The sequence below is a fragment of the Eremothecium sinecaudum genome, chromosome VIII (assembly GCF_001548555.1).
Source record: "Eremothecium sinecaudum strain ATCC 58844 chromosome VIII, complete sequence".
Classification (NCBI taxonomy): Eukaryota; Fungi; Ascomycota; class Saccharomycetes; order Saccharomycetales; family Saccharomycetaceae; genus Eremothecium; species Eremothecium sinecaudum.
In genome coordinates, this window is record NC_030899.1 from 818490 (window position 1) to 832018 (window position 13529).

The 13529-nt window shown below is 41.1% G+C and overlaps 5 protein-coding genes and 2 non-coding genes across 7 annotated transcripts; 4 read left to right on the top strand and 3 right to left on the bottom strand.

The window, feature by feature from the left end:
* Window positions 1–107: 107 nt before the first annotated feature.
* MSB1 (Msb1p) lies at window positions 108–3401 on the top strand (the record flags this gene model as incomplete). Its single annotated transcript, XM_018134406.1, has 1 exon — window positions 108–3401. The coding sequence occupies one exon, from the start codon at window positions 108–110 to the stop codon at window positions 3399–3401; it is 3294 nt and encodes a 1097-aa protein (XP_017989895.1).
* Window positions 3402–3535: 134 nt separating this feature from the next.
* Window positions 3536–3607, bottom strand: AW171_hschr84961. Its single transcript has one exon. It is a non-coding gene; the product is annotated as a tRNA-Glu (tRNA).
* Window positions 3608–4090: 483 nt separating this feature from the next.
* Window positions 4091–4162, bottom strand: AW171_hschr84962. The gene has a single exon. It is a non-coding gene; the product is annotated as a tRNA-Glu (tRNA).
* A 342-nt stretch (window positions 4163–4504) lies between these two features.
* Window positions 4505–4762, top strand: IES4 (Ies4p; the record flags this gene model as incomplete). Its single annotated transcript, XM_018134407.1, has 1 exon — window positions 4505–4762. The coding sequence occupies one exon, from the start codon at window positions 4505–4507 to the stop codon at window positions 4760–4762; it is 258 nt and encodes an 85-aa protein (XP_017989896.1).
* A 762-nt stretch (window positions 4763–5524) lies between these two features.
* Window positions 5525–6835, top strand: EXG1 (glucan 1,3-beta-glucosidase; the record flags this gene model as incomplete). Its single annotated transcript, XM_018134408.1, has 1 exon — window positions 5525–6835. The coding sequence occupies one exon, from the start codon at window positions 5525–5527 to the stop codon at window positions 6833–6835; it is 1311 nt and encodes a 436-aa protein (XP_017989897.1).
* A 506-nt stretch (window positions 6836–7341) lies between these two features.
* ULS1 (translocase ULS1) lies at window positions 7342–11946 on the top strand (the record flags this gene model as incomplete). Its single annotated transcript, XM_018134409.1, has 1 exon — window positions 7342–11946. The coding sequence occupies one exon, from the start codon at window positions 7342–7344 to the stop codon at window positions 11944–11946; it is 4605 nt and encodes a 1534-aa protein (XP_017989898.1).
* A 514-nt stretch (window positions 11947–12460) lies between these two features.
* AW171_hschr84966 (HHR134Cp) lies at window positions 12461–13177 on the bottom strand (the record flags this gene model as incomplete). The annotated part of the gene is made up of 1 exon (XM_018134410.1): window positions 12461–13177. One exon carries the CDS (start codon window positions 13175–13177, stop codon window positions 12461–12463), a length of 717 nt encoding a protein of 238 aa, XP_017989899.1.
* Window positions 13178–13529: the final 352 nt, after the last annotated feature.

The following is a 13529-nucleotide window of genomic DNA, read 5'->3' on the forward strand; positions in this document are numbered from 1 at the left end:
AATCTAATTTGATCAAGAAATCTGTATAAAGTTGTTTTAGGTTATCTTATCATCTCTTTTAAGTGTATTGAATAGCACAATAGTACCAGGTGTCATTAGTGAACCGAATGGCAAATATGCTTCAAAACTCAAAGGTTTTACCAGAATACGGAAACTATTCCAGTAGTGGGAGGAATGGTGTTAGTGGTGGTGACAGTGTTATTAGATCTGAGGGAGGAACTAAAGTGGTATCTGGAAATTCCAAAACACAGGCTGTTGGTGATGATGAAGAATTTGAGTTTTATCAATCGTTTACGGAGGATAAGGTACGCCTTGTGATTCATGCTATTACAAAAAGTTTGAAAGCATCCAGGACTGAAGAGGAGTATATATTTTTACCATTTCGACCAGGACACTCGAATCAGAAGCTTTTGGTGTTTTTAAATTCGGTTTTTCCGATGGGAAATAGCCAAGCAGTTGGAGAAAATAAGCTGCATAAGATTATTGCTAAGACAGACACATGGACATTGGTTCAGGCACTCAAATACATTTGGTGTCGGTTGCCTGGAGGCGAAGTGATCGGGTGGGAGTCTTATGAGATGTTCAGACAGGAAGAAGAGAGGCAGGGGTATCCAGCCCAGTCCTTTCTGGAAATCATGCCAAAATGTCTTCGGTCACAAGACCATGCTTCAATTGTTTATGACTTTTTTGATTTGTTGATAGCGGTTTCTTGTTCGCCAAATACCAAGGTTAGTGCGAAGAAAATATCAAGAATGTGTGCTATCTGGGCGTTTGGGAAGCTTCAAGAACACGGCCATATTACCAATACTTTTAAGGCGGGTGTTTCTCAGTGGATACCTGGCTTGAATGCTACTTTTCATTTGCTACTGTCGTTTGTAAGGTCGTTTTATTCTACTAAATTGGATAGTCCTGACACTCCTAAGGCGTTGAAAAGTTTGCTGGTAAACCACGATTATCCCCCAGTTAAAGAGGAACTTTCAGACCAGGGAACTATGCTTACTGTTCCAATTGTAACGTTAAAAACAGGTACGTTTTCCAGGAAGCCGATCCACCTGATTGAGAAATGTGTTAAGTTATTTGATCAGTCCAGACCGGAGGATTTTTACGCTCGTGAAGACTTTGTTTTAATGAAGTCTTTATTTAGGAAGAAGGATAGCATAGATGCTATTTCCAAAAAGATGTCTAAGGAATCACGTAGATTGCTCAAGGAGATGAACACCAAGCACTCAACCTTTCAGGCAGGATGGGCTAAGCGTAATCCATTGCCGAACACCTTCAATAAGGCAGACTATCTCAGATGGGGTCGGGTGGATATTGATGACTATTTTATTTGGGCTTGGATATGTTCTTTATCTCATGAGCAAACTCCTGACAAGCGGAAAATATTCGGGCGCTCGCTAATTATCGAATTCGAGGTTGATGGGTTTAAAAAATGGATAATCCTAGAGGAAGCAGATATTTCCATTGACGATGGAATGGAGGAAACGACAGATGATAACAAAAGTGGCATTTCTCAGCCCCAAGGAAATGGTACGCCTATGTCTGAAAAACCTCAAAAGGCCGCCGCTCCTTTTCATGTACGAGAGGAAAACAATATATCACCATCTCCGCGACCGCCTTTATCGTATGATTCGAACAACCAGCAATCTGTTAATGATGTTGGTCAAGGTATTAATCTTAATAAGCCGGAGACATCGCGTGGCCACCATCTGCAAGACGCCATGGATACTCAGGGTAACCTTCAGATTACTGAAAGTGCCAAGAAATCTAAGTGGAATGCAATCAGCCATTTGTGTAGGAAAAGTCCAGGTGGACCTTCAGATATTCTGGATAGAAGGCAAACTTCGTCTGTTTACGATGAGTGTAGTATCATTGATAATACAGTAGCAGTACAAAGCTTGCCAGCACTACCTCCTCCCGATGAGATCACACCTAAAATTCCCCCACGTTGCCCTAGTAGACCAAGAGGATCAGGACAGATGTCGCCAGTTTTACCTCCGTCTCCTTCTGCCTCGCAAGCTATTGTCAATAATGATCATTTGAAGGTAAACGCTGTAGTAGGTTTGTCTCCTGGTTCATCTGAATCTCTTCCTTCTCCGCTAAACGATAACCAACTTGCAGTGAGGCCTGCTGTGGTTGCTGGTAGAGATGACGACGTTAAGAGAACTAAATCTTATGAGCCTTCACCAGTTCTTCCGAGCTCTGGGCCGAAATTTCCTAGCGAACAAAACCCAACTTTGGCTGCTTTATCTGATGATACCATAACAGTGTATCGTCCGCGCAAGTCCAGACCAATGTCATCTTCAGTGCAAGAAAATAGCGGGGCTACTGAACACGTACCACGCCCCGTTTCAAATACTAATAATGCTTATCCTGCTCGGCTTTCCTCCTCGTCGCCTTTATCATCAGCTTACACTTCTTCACATAATGACCCTCCTCAGCCAGTTCCGCAACCAGTTTCACGTATAGCAGCCCTCGCTGCAGCATCATCGAATTCCGGTATGACTTTTGCCTCTGCAGTGAATTCCTCTGGAAGTACGACGCCTACTGTTTCAGATATGAATTCAACCGCTGGCCCTTATCCCGTCTCGTCGGCGTCGTCTGTGTCACCTCATGATTCTATGCCGTCCACTGGGCTTGTCCATAATGTCAATAATGCTACTACTTCCACAATGTATCCAAAAAGGCAATCTGCAACGGCAAATCCCTACTATACTACTCATCAGACAGGAAGTCAACCAAACTTAACGCATTCGATGCCTCCACCACATCTCAGGCCCCAAAGTTCTCCACAGCCGATTCAATCAGGAAATTTCTCAGACCTTCCACCAGTCTCGAACTCCCATCCGCCAACAAGAGACGGGGTACCTCAAGTGCGTCCAGGCCAACCACACCAACCACCGCAACAGCACCCTCAACAGTACAGGCAGCAGCACATGCAACAACACATGCAACAGCAGCACATGCAATCGCGTATGCCCATCGCAAACCAACCAATGCGCTCTACCCCTGCAGGTGGTGTCCGTCACGATTCTCCTATGCATATGCAGCAAGACTATTATAGAGATTTCTTGCCTGCATCTCCTATGCATCAAAATCAAAGACAATTCTCACCACAACCTCAACAGTTACCACATGCTCAAATACCCCCGGGGGCTATGAGAGGCGGCTCCAGAGCTCCTATGCCACAAGCCCCTCCAATGCACATGCAAACCTACACGGCCGACGGTGCTTATGCAAACAATTGGCAACCAAAAGCAAATTACCCTGCGCCAGGAGTGGATCTAGGTTATGCACCCTCGGTCCAACCTACAGGGAAACTACATAGCGGCTTTGCCAGCCGAGTACAAGGCAAGAAAAGGCTTCAACATGATCTAAGGAATGGCGCCTTTGGAATATAGCGCTTACTACGTAAAACAGGTACATATGTCTCAATGAATTTAATAGGTGTCCTCGAAACATATCAGCGATCTCAGCCGTTCGGTGAGTGTTTAGATAAGCTGGACTGTTAGGGGATGGAAAAAATAAATGGTAACTCCGATACCGGGAGTCGAACCCGGGTCTCCACGGTGAGAGCGTGATGTGATAGCCGTTACACTATATCGGACTACTGTTATTATGACGTGTTTGCGTGATATTATACCGTTAGTTTTTCCGCACTTCGAGAAACCAACGGGTCCATCGGCGCAGCTTATCTTAATCGCTCGGTCCTTGGCTGATGGTAATTCATTACTCGGCACATCTCATCGCGTTAATCGGCATAGCCCTAGCCGTAGTAAGCCGTGTTAGTAACATCCCGATTCCGCAGTTATCCTGATGATGACTTAGAGCATAGCCGATCCGATGTGCCTATTGATCTAACCGTAATCAGTGCAAGTCAGCATTGCCTTTACCCGATGTTCGATCTACAGAAAATTCGGAACTCCTGAAATGCCATGCAACATATCAAAAAGTGCTCAAACTTGTAAATCGCAAAAAAGAGTCCTGTGAATGACCGGACTTCCAGAACCAATGTTCCTTCTTTTACGAAAAACTGGACTTTTAAAGGTAAAAAATGTTCTAACAATGAAGAAAAAAATAAATCAAAATCCTCCGATACCGGGAGTCGAACCCGGGTCTCCACGGTGAGAGCGTGATGTGATAGCCGTTACACTATATCGGATGCTGTTGTTATTTGTAACTAACAACAGTATACATTCTCTCTACACAAGCCCTCCCCGTAGTCTAGCCGCCTAATTCCGAATGGAAATTCTTAGAGGACAGTGATTTTCACCTGAGTATATCGTATTTCTCATCCCATTGAGACCACGGGTGCATAGAAAAAATTAGTTTCAACATAGACTAATTTATTTCCGTTTACGGCTTAGCGCCTACATAGACAAAAATTTCCCCCCGCCTCACGCTATCATGTTTCTAAACCACATGTTTCTTCCCTCATTCTCCAAAAAAGATACCCCTAAAAAGCTCCCACCATAGTTATTACTCATTTGCTGCTACAACGGTAATGTCACAAGACTCGAAAGATCAGAACCCAAAGCAGCAAACAATCTCTAAGCCCGCTCCATGGTCTCCGGGTGAGACTAACATAAAATCTTTCTCAGGATACTCACTACAATTTACTACCTGGGCTTCTTCCTGTCCGAAAAGTAAGCTGCATTCCCCTTCTACTAAGTCAGATACACCTCCAACAACCCCTGCGCCCTCACAATTGTCACAACCATCTCAACAATCACCAATTAACCCTTCAGCAAAATCAAACTAAGATCACTCATTTTACCAAATCTCCTTTACCTAATAGTTACCTTTTTTTTATCTTCCTAAAATAACCGCATATCTATGGACTGGGTCTCGTATTACCCGCTCTAATTAACTCCCATTCAACCCTTTTAGTGCGTTTTACGAGAGCCGTACTAAACGCGGCAACTGAAATATCTTTATAATGGTCAATATGAAATATATGAGATAATATACCGTAATATACAGTACATACCGTACTATACAATTATTATCCGTCCAAAAATATGGCTGGCTAATTAAAAATTCGAAAATGCGGATTTCTACGCAGGTCACACAGATTATCCCTAAATATAGGAAATCATGTAGGAGATTTAGGAACTCATAGCTCCAAAAAGTGTAGAATTCTCTTAGACATCGTTAAAATCGTACTTATGTATTATTAATTCCTCTAGCGTACATTCAGCCCTACGCAAATTCTTTCGTATTTGTAAAGAAGCCTTTAGTTTAGACCTAAAAAAAGGTTGCGTTCCTTAATTACATGATAGATTATAGTGGAGAGTATGAGATCTACTAATTGTAGGAAAAAAAACGAATTATTTCTTAATCTCATTGATATATATTTCAAGCATCTTAAGCATTATCCTGGTCCATCTTACTGAAACTACTTTCTTACATCCTAGTTTTATACAATAAATTACTACGTAAAAGCAACAGCTACTATAAAGACAGAGCGTGTCAGCTAATAAGCACCTATACAGAAAACATATAGGGCGCAAATCATAAGATCATGATGTTCTCTCCAGATTTAGTTTGGTTCATTGGTACTATTGTATGGTACTTTTCCAGCTTCAGTTTAGCTACACCTATACCTGATAGGGAAGGTCTTCAGATTGTCACAAATCAGAAGAGATACTTCAACTACGGCGAGGGTGTTGTCCGCGGTGTGAACCTTGGTGGTTGGTTGGTGTTGGAACCTTATATTACCCCTTCGCTTTTCGAAACTTTCCGGACCAACCCCGACAATGACGACGGGATCCCCGTAGACGAATACAACTTCTGCAAGGCCTTGGGCCCGGAGTTAGCGCGGTCGCGGTTGACTGCTCACTGGGACGCCTTCTATACTGAGAAGGACTTCTATAACATTGCAGCTGCAGGTTTGAACATGGTCCGTATTCCTGTGGGGTACTGGGCTTTCATGACGTTGGAAGACGATCCATACGTCACAAAGTTGCAGGAGGAATATTTGGACAAAGCTATTGAGTGGTCTCGTAACGCTGGTTTGCACGTTTGGATTGACTTGCACGGTGCACCTGGTTCGCAAAACAGATTTGATAACTCCGGTTTGAGAGGCCGTTTGGATTTCCTAAAGGAACCAAACTTAAGTCTCTTGAAAGAGGTTCTTCGTTACATGCTAGACAAGTACTCCCAACCTCAGTACGATGATGTTATTATTGGTATTCAAGTCTTGAACGAGCCATTCGGCCCAGACGTTGACATGCAAGACATCAAGGATCTCTACTACTTTGCCTACGACTACCTAAGAAATGAGCTATGCCGTGACCAGGTTCTAGTTTTGCACGACGCATTCACCCCTCCACACTACTGGGACCGCGATTTCACAATTGAGAGCGGCCACTGGGGAGTTTTGATCGACCACCACCACTACCAGGTCTTCTCTCCAGGTGAGGTAGCTTCGGATATGGACCAAAAGGTTAGAACCGCATGCTCATGGGGTACCGAATTTATGAACGAAAGTCACTGGTCCGTTACAGGTGAATGGTCAGCAGCGTTGACTGACTGTGCTAAATGGTTGAACGGTGTCGGTAGAGGCGCCAGATATGACGGAACATTCCCAGAAAGCTGGTTCATTGGCTCATGCGAAAATAACGAGGACGTCCCTAGCTGGAGTGTTGAAAGGAAGAACAATGTCAGAAGATACATTGAAGTTCAATTGGAAGCATTCGAGATGAAGGGCGGTTGGATATTCTGGTGTTACAAGACCGAAAATGCTGTTGAGTGGGACTTCCAACGTCTAGCTTACTACGGTTTGTTCCCACAACCACTTGACCATAGATTATACCCAAGCCAATGTGCATAAGCCCCGGCATGCTAAAATTTGTCAACATTTTTTTAAAACGCTGTTACCTAGGAATGTTGTGCTACCAGGATGGATGAGCTGAAGACTTGTTATTGCACTGGATGGTATTTGAAGTTTAATTTTGAATTTCTTGGTGGCACAGCGAAATTTTATGTCTAGTCGCTCAAGGTGAGGTCACCCACACTGTAAGACGATGACCTTAGTATGGTTGAAAGGATTGTAGTGAAATCGCAGGCTGCTTTCTATAATTTGAAGGATTTTCAGGTATTTTTATTGAGTTTATAATCCCTATCGGAAGCTAAATAGTATTCAATTCTATTCGTTTTAATACGATGTTTAAATTGCTAAATTTTTGGCGCATGACTTATTACCTTAATATTCCGTAGTAATCGCAACAACTTTCAAGCTTTTGAAAAGTCCTCTACAGCATAGAAACAAAGGAACGTACTCAAAGATTGATTGATACCTTTGGCTGATTTAAGATTACAAGCCGTAAGCTAAGTACTATGCCTGCTGAGGAGTATATCGTGGATTTGACGTCAGGTGATGAAGAAGTCGATTCACAACAGCAGAAACATATCCCCGAGAATTCAACTGGAGCACGTCTACAGGGGCTCGGGAGTTTCCAGAGAGCATATAATAATGATATAAATGGAATGAGTGGTAGCGATGTTTCCCAAATTGAGAATGGGATATCGTTAGAGAGGATCGGTGAGCATACTGATAACTTGCATACATCAAGGAATTCGTTTAAAAAACGTAAATTGAGCGATAGTGCAGATGGCAAGAGAAGAACAGATTTCGGGGGCGATGTGGATGGGCTTAGTGACTTTGAAAGTGCTTCAGAGGAAATTTACTCCGTAGAAGGGGATTTGAAGGACGATCCATTATTAAAGAAGGTGTTAGAGGAGCCTGTTAAGGCTGAGACTTCGATATCATCTGTGCCAAGATTGGCGGAAAATGGACCTAATGATAATAGCCCTATAATTTTGCTCAGCAGTGGTGATGAAGATGAAACCACCGGTGTTACAGGATCGCTACCTCAGAGTGTTCATGACTACAGAGATCTTGAAGAAAGTGATATGTTGCAGAGCGATGAATTCGAACCTGAGGTATATCGTAAAAGGGTGCTGGAGAACCTTGCAGACAGGGAGCAAATGTATTACAATAAAATGGCTAAATTGCGAATTGCCAGAGAGATTTTACGAGGTAAAATTAAGCACAGAAATGAACGTATTAAGCATGACAATACAGAAGAAGAGCAGTCGCTGCGAAGGGCCAACAACCATACCCAGGAAGTATTGGCTAGAACAGTATCTGAGCTAAAAGAAGTAGAAAAGGCATTCTCTACTTTTCAGCGTGAAAAGCGTGAAAAACTATTAGAATTGCAGCTACAGCTGCTTGATAAAGACGCAGATAAAAAGTCATATAATCAAATAAAAAGAGCATTGTTGAAAGTTCAACTAGATAATGCTGGACAAAAGTACAAAGGTAACACGAGTCTACAGGTAGAACTTGATAGAATAAGAAAAGAGATAGATGCGATTGACAGGGATTCTAAGGCACTTGACGAAGAAGCGAATGTCAAGTCACATATTTTGTTCCGAAATAGTTGCAAAAGAGCGTTAGAGCTACTCGAGGGTACAAACCGATCTACCGAGAATAAAAGTTTGATTCGGGATAAACTGGGCAAGCTTCTAGAATACGAGAATATGGTTTATAACATGGAGAGCACAACTCCAGAAGATAGAAAACAGGTCTTTGAAGCAATTAATGAGTTAAAAAACCAGGGGATAAAAATGCCTGTAGTGTATAATAGATTAGAAGAACTGGGAGCTACCAAAGAAAATGGAATGTTAAATAATGGAAAGCAGGAGATTATTGGGATAGATGATTTGGACAAATATAAAACGGATTTGGGTGCTGGTACCGATACAAATCCCATGACTAAAAACAGTGAAGCACTTATGTTTTCTCAGACTATTGCAAAGGTTCGCTCCATTTTGGCGACTTTGAACCGTAGTGACGAAATCAAAAACCAGATTAACTACTCTCTAGGTATTATCGATTCGTACCAGGAACTAGTCAATAGTGGAATAAGTCCAAATATGGAAAAAAAATCTGAAGCCATTGCTGCACTACGAAATTTACACAAGCATGGTGTCAAGATGCCTTTTGTCAATCAAGTTCTGGAGCGCCAAGGATTAAACTGGAAATTTGATCCTCATGGCGCTATCCGAAATATTGTGGATGCGAGGAGGCTCATAAGAGATAATCATAACAGGAGTGAAGAAACTAAACAAGCAATATACTCGCTTCTAAACATTGCAGAGGAGGCTGTTAACAAAACAATTAATGATACACGTTTTGACTCTGAGTCGAGAAATAACATCAAACTAACTCTGGCAACTCTAAAAAAGATGGGAATTAGGATGCCAGTGGTGGATAGAACTTTTGCAGCTTATTTTAAAAGCGAATGGAAAAGTACAAAGGATGAGAATGAGTACAACAAGAGACCTATACCGGAGAATCACGAAGCAGAAAGATATTATCAATCGATTGAGCAAGCAATGTCTACTTACAATAGCGCGTTTAATAGATCTAGGCTTGGGCCTGCGAAAATTAGAGAACTCATGATGGGATTAGAAAGTTTACGAACATTTCGCCAGTTGTTTAACACCGTGACAGCTCCATTGTTTTGGAAGCAGCGAGTCCAGGGTTCTATTAACTTATTACTAGAAAACCATTTAAAACTACCTCCTGTATTCAGGCACTTAAAAAAGCTTGGATTTTACACTGGACCTCCTAATAGTATCATAGGCTCATCTAAAAATGGCCAGACGGACGATGATTCTTTCATGGAGCCACTTGTTATACAAGATGACATTGATGATCTTGAATTAAAGCAGTATGGATCTTCTGGCTCTCAAAATCAGTTAAAAATTGCAAATATCTACACTTCAAAAGACCATGAAAGTTTAAACGAATTGCTAGAAAGTTTAAAGAAAGTTGAAACTAGTATTGCAGGTGAAGAACTAACTCCACCAGAGTTAACTGTAAATTTGCTAACGCATCAACGTCAAGGCTTGCATTGGCTGTTAAAAACTGAAAAATCTAAATTTAAAGGAGGATTACTGGCGGATGATATGGGTTTGGGTAAGACTGTTCAAACGCTTGCCTTAATGCTTGCTAATAGGTCGACAGATGGGGATTGCATGACAAATATAGTTGTGGCCCCCGTCTCTGTTTTAAAGGTTTGGTATGATGAAATCAACACCAAAATAAAAAAAAGCACCCATTTTAAGGTTCTAATATACGGTGGCTTTGGTGGTAAGAAGGTCAAGAATTTCAAGGCTATGAAGGACTATGATGTCATTCTGGTTTCCTACCAAACCCTCGCGATTGAGTTTAAGAAGCACTGGCCTAGAAGATTACAGAATGATCCTGATAATGAAGATGCAACTCCAGAGGTGGTTAGTATCCAAGCGATGAATTCTCTGAAGACCAGAGATGAATATTGGTCACCTTTTTTCAGTGATGATTCTGTATTTTACCGTATAGTTCTAGATGAGGCCCAGAATGTTAAAAATAAGCAAACACAAGCCGCAAAAGCGTGCTCCACTCTAAGCGGGACATATAGATGGGCACTTTCCGGTACTCCAATTCAAAATAACATTTCTGAGCTTTATTCCTTGATTAGATTCTTAAGAATAGCTCCGTATAATAGGGAACAAAAGTTCAAAGAAGATATTGGTAACTCCCTATCTGGTAAAGGAGATATGAATGGCGAACATACCAAAAGAGCAGTTAAAAAGGTCCAGGTACTACTAAGTGCTATCATGCTTCGTAGATCAAAGAATTCTACAATAAACGGTAAACCTATACTAGAATTACCAAAGAAATACCTGAAAAATACAGAAGATGTCCTGGAAAATGAGGACCTGGAATTTTATCGATCACTGGAGCATAAGACTGCATTAAAAGCCGAGAAGCTGTTAAATAATAGGAAAGCCGGATCCTACTCAAGTATTTTGACATTATTATTGAGGCTACGCCAGGCTTGTTGTCACCAGGAGTTAGTGAAGTTGGGCGAAGCGAGAGCTCAAGGAGCAAAAATCGTTAACGGTACGGATTTTGAGAAGGATTGGTTACGTTTGTATAAAGTAGCCAAAAGGATAACTGAAATTGGTCAGGAGACTGTGAGACAATGTATCGCCTCGATGACATGTCCCTACTGTATGGAGCAAATGGAATTAGACTCATTAGCTGTCTTAACACCTTGCGGCCATTTACTATGTGAATCATGTGTTGACCCTTTCCTAGAAAAGGCTCGGGATTCTCCACTTGTCTACAAAGGGCCCAGTGGCACACGTTCATACTATGTGCCTTGTCTAGTTTGTGAAAGATCAGTAAATGATCATGAAATAATATCCTATCAGTTATACGACCAAGCTATTAACCAGAATCTTACTGAAGCAGACCTGAGGATGGAATATGAACAGCAGATGTCATCTAGAAAACAGAACATAAAGAACTGCTATGAAATAGACTTCGAGAAGCTGCATCAATCGAAAAAGGTTCAACAATGTATTAATATTATCAAATCTGTCATAGAAAATACAGAAGGCGAGAAGATAGTGGTTTTCTCTCAATTTACGACTTTCTTCGACATACTACAACACTTCATAAAGAAAGCCTTAAATATTAATTTCCTAAGATATGATGGCTCCATGACAGGTGCTGCGCGATCCGAGATAATAGAACGTTTCTATAGAGAGGATGACAATAGAGTTCTTCTAATTTCAATGAAGGCTGGTAATTCTGGGTTGACATTAACTTGTGCAAATCATGTTATTTTAGTCGATCCATTCTGGAATCCTTACGTGGAAGAGCAAGCAATGGATCGCTGCTACCGAATCAGTCAAGAAAGGGAAGTTCAAATTCATAGGCTGCTGCTCAAAAACACTGTCGAGGATAGAATCATTGAACTACAGAATAGAAAAAAGGCCCTGGTTGAAAGTGCCATGGATCCAACGAAATTAATGGAGGTCAACCGATTAGGCCATCAAGAATTAGGTTATTTGTTTGGCTTGAACTCTCTAAATCAATAGGCAGAACCTACATGGCACGAGGTCTATTTAGTGCTTAGGATGTTGGTATATGTATAAAATTGATAATGATAATAAAGAAAACTAATTTCTTTCTAATGTCCTTAAATTGATTATATTATACATTTCAGTCATGATTAATAGTAGATACCTGACAAAAGATGTATATATACTACTAGTCATTAATTATTGAATAAAATCTGTGTGAGTTCTACTGGTTTATTATTGGTAACTTACACATAGGCGAGCTGGAGTTTAACTCACTTGAAGCATGCCATTCCCGGAAATGGTTATCCTAGGCAAATTGTTATGGTAATAACAAATATTTGTATTGATGTAAGAACCTCGGGAGGGTTTAATAAGCTACCTTTCCTATCAAGAGCCAGAGGTCTCAAATGATCATAAGGTAGCCTTTTTTTGTAAAGGGTTACTGGCATAAGGCTATTATAATCATAGCCATTTGTTTTAGGAGATATGAAAACCCTAATGGAGTTAGTATTGTCTATCCATGGTGAGTTCAGTAGCAGCTATTGTATCTGGACTGAACTTCATGGTATAAACATGTGTACAATTTGGATAATTCGAATAAAAGGGACTCATTTCGCGAATAATGATCGCGAACGTCCTGTAGCCAGACCTGATGCATCACGAGATTAACTAATCTTTCAGATTTCATTAAGTAGCTTGATTCATAACGTGGTTCTTTCTCGTGTGGTGACAAAAAGGCGACCATCTGGTTGTACTGGGATTTTAGTAAAAAGTGCTTCCAAATAAGCGGATTATTCCTAGGAAGTTTAATAGATACCGTGTAAAAGTTGAATCCCACCATTGGCATAGATGGTGACAAGTCTTCGTCATCAGACCAAAAAAAGTCCAATTTGACGGGCTGAAAAGTCGTCTTGACGAGCTTAACTTGGTGCACAACACATAGTCTCTGGTCATCCAAAGAATTACATTCTAGTTGTAAAGTCTCCGAAAGCCGCTTCAAGTTGACATCTGTGGCAGGATCCAAACCTAACGGCTGTGTCTTCAACCCTTCATATGGAGTACCTATTAATTGTATGTTATTTGACATGGTATAATCAGGAATCGTTTCAGGATTCCCAATATCCATGTCAATATCCGAGTCCTCATCATCTTCCTCATCATCGCGTTCCAATGAAGGCGGCGATGGTAGTGGACTTAATGTTTCTGCATGCCAGTTGAAATGGTCTTTATCATATTTGACAATCATGTTATACTTTTTTGTAGCAAAGGATTCGGGTTCAAAAGCAAATTATTATTAGACTGATTGTTTACCTGTCTACGGTTCTGAATAGGAATTCTGCACTTGGGTTACTATCATTTTATTCAAATACGTATTTTTTTTGTGCATTTCAGTATTACCACTGTCGCGTCACTGAAGTGTTGGGGGCGTTGCAGTAGAAAACACGCCAATAACAAACCAAAAAACCCAGCAATAACAGCACAAATACCTCAAAAGCCGTCATACATACCACACACACCTTAATTTATACCATACCTCAGTAGTGTTGACATGAGTAGTTCATCGGTTTCATAGTCCAGATTTCCTCTTTAGGAATCAC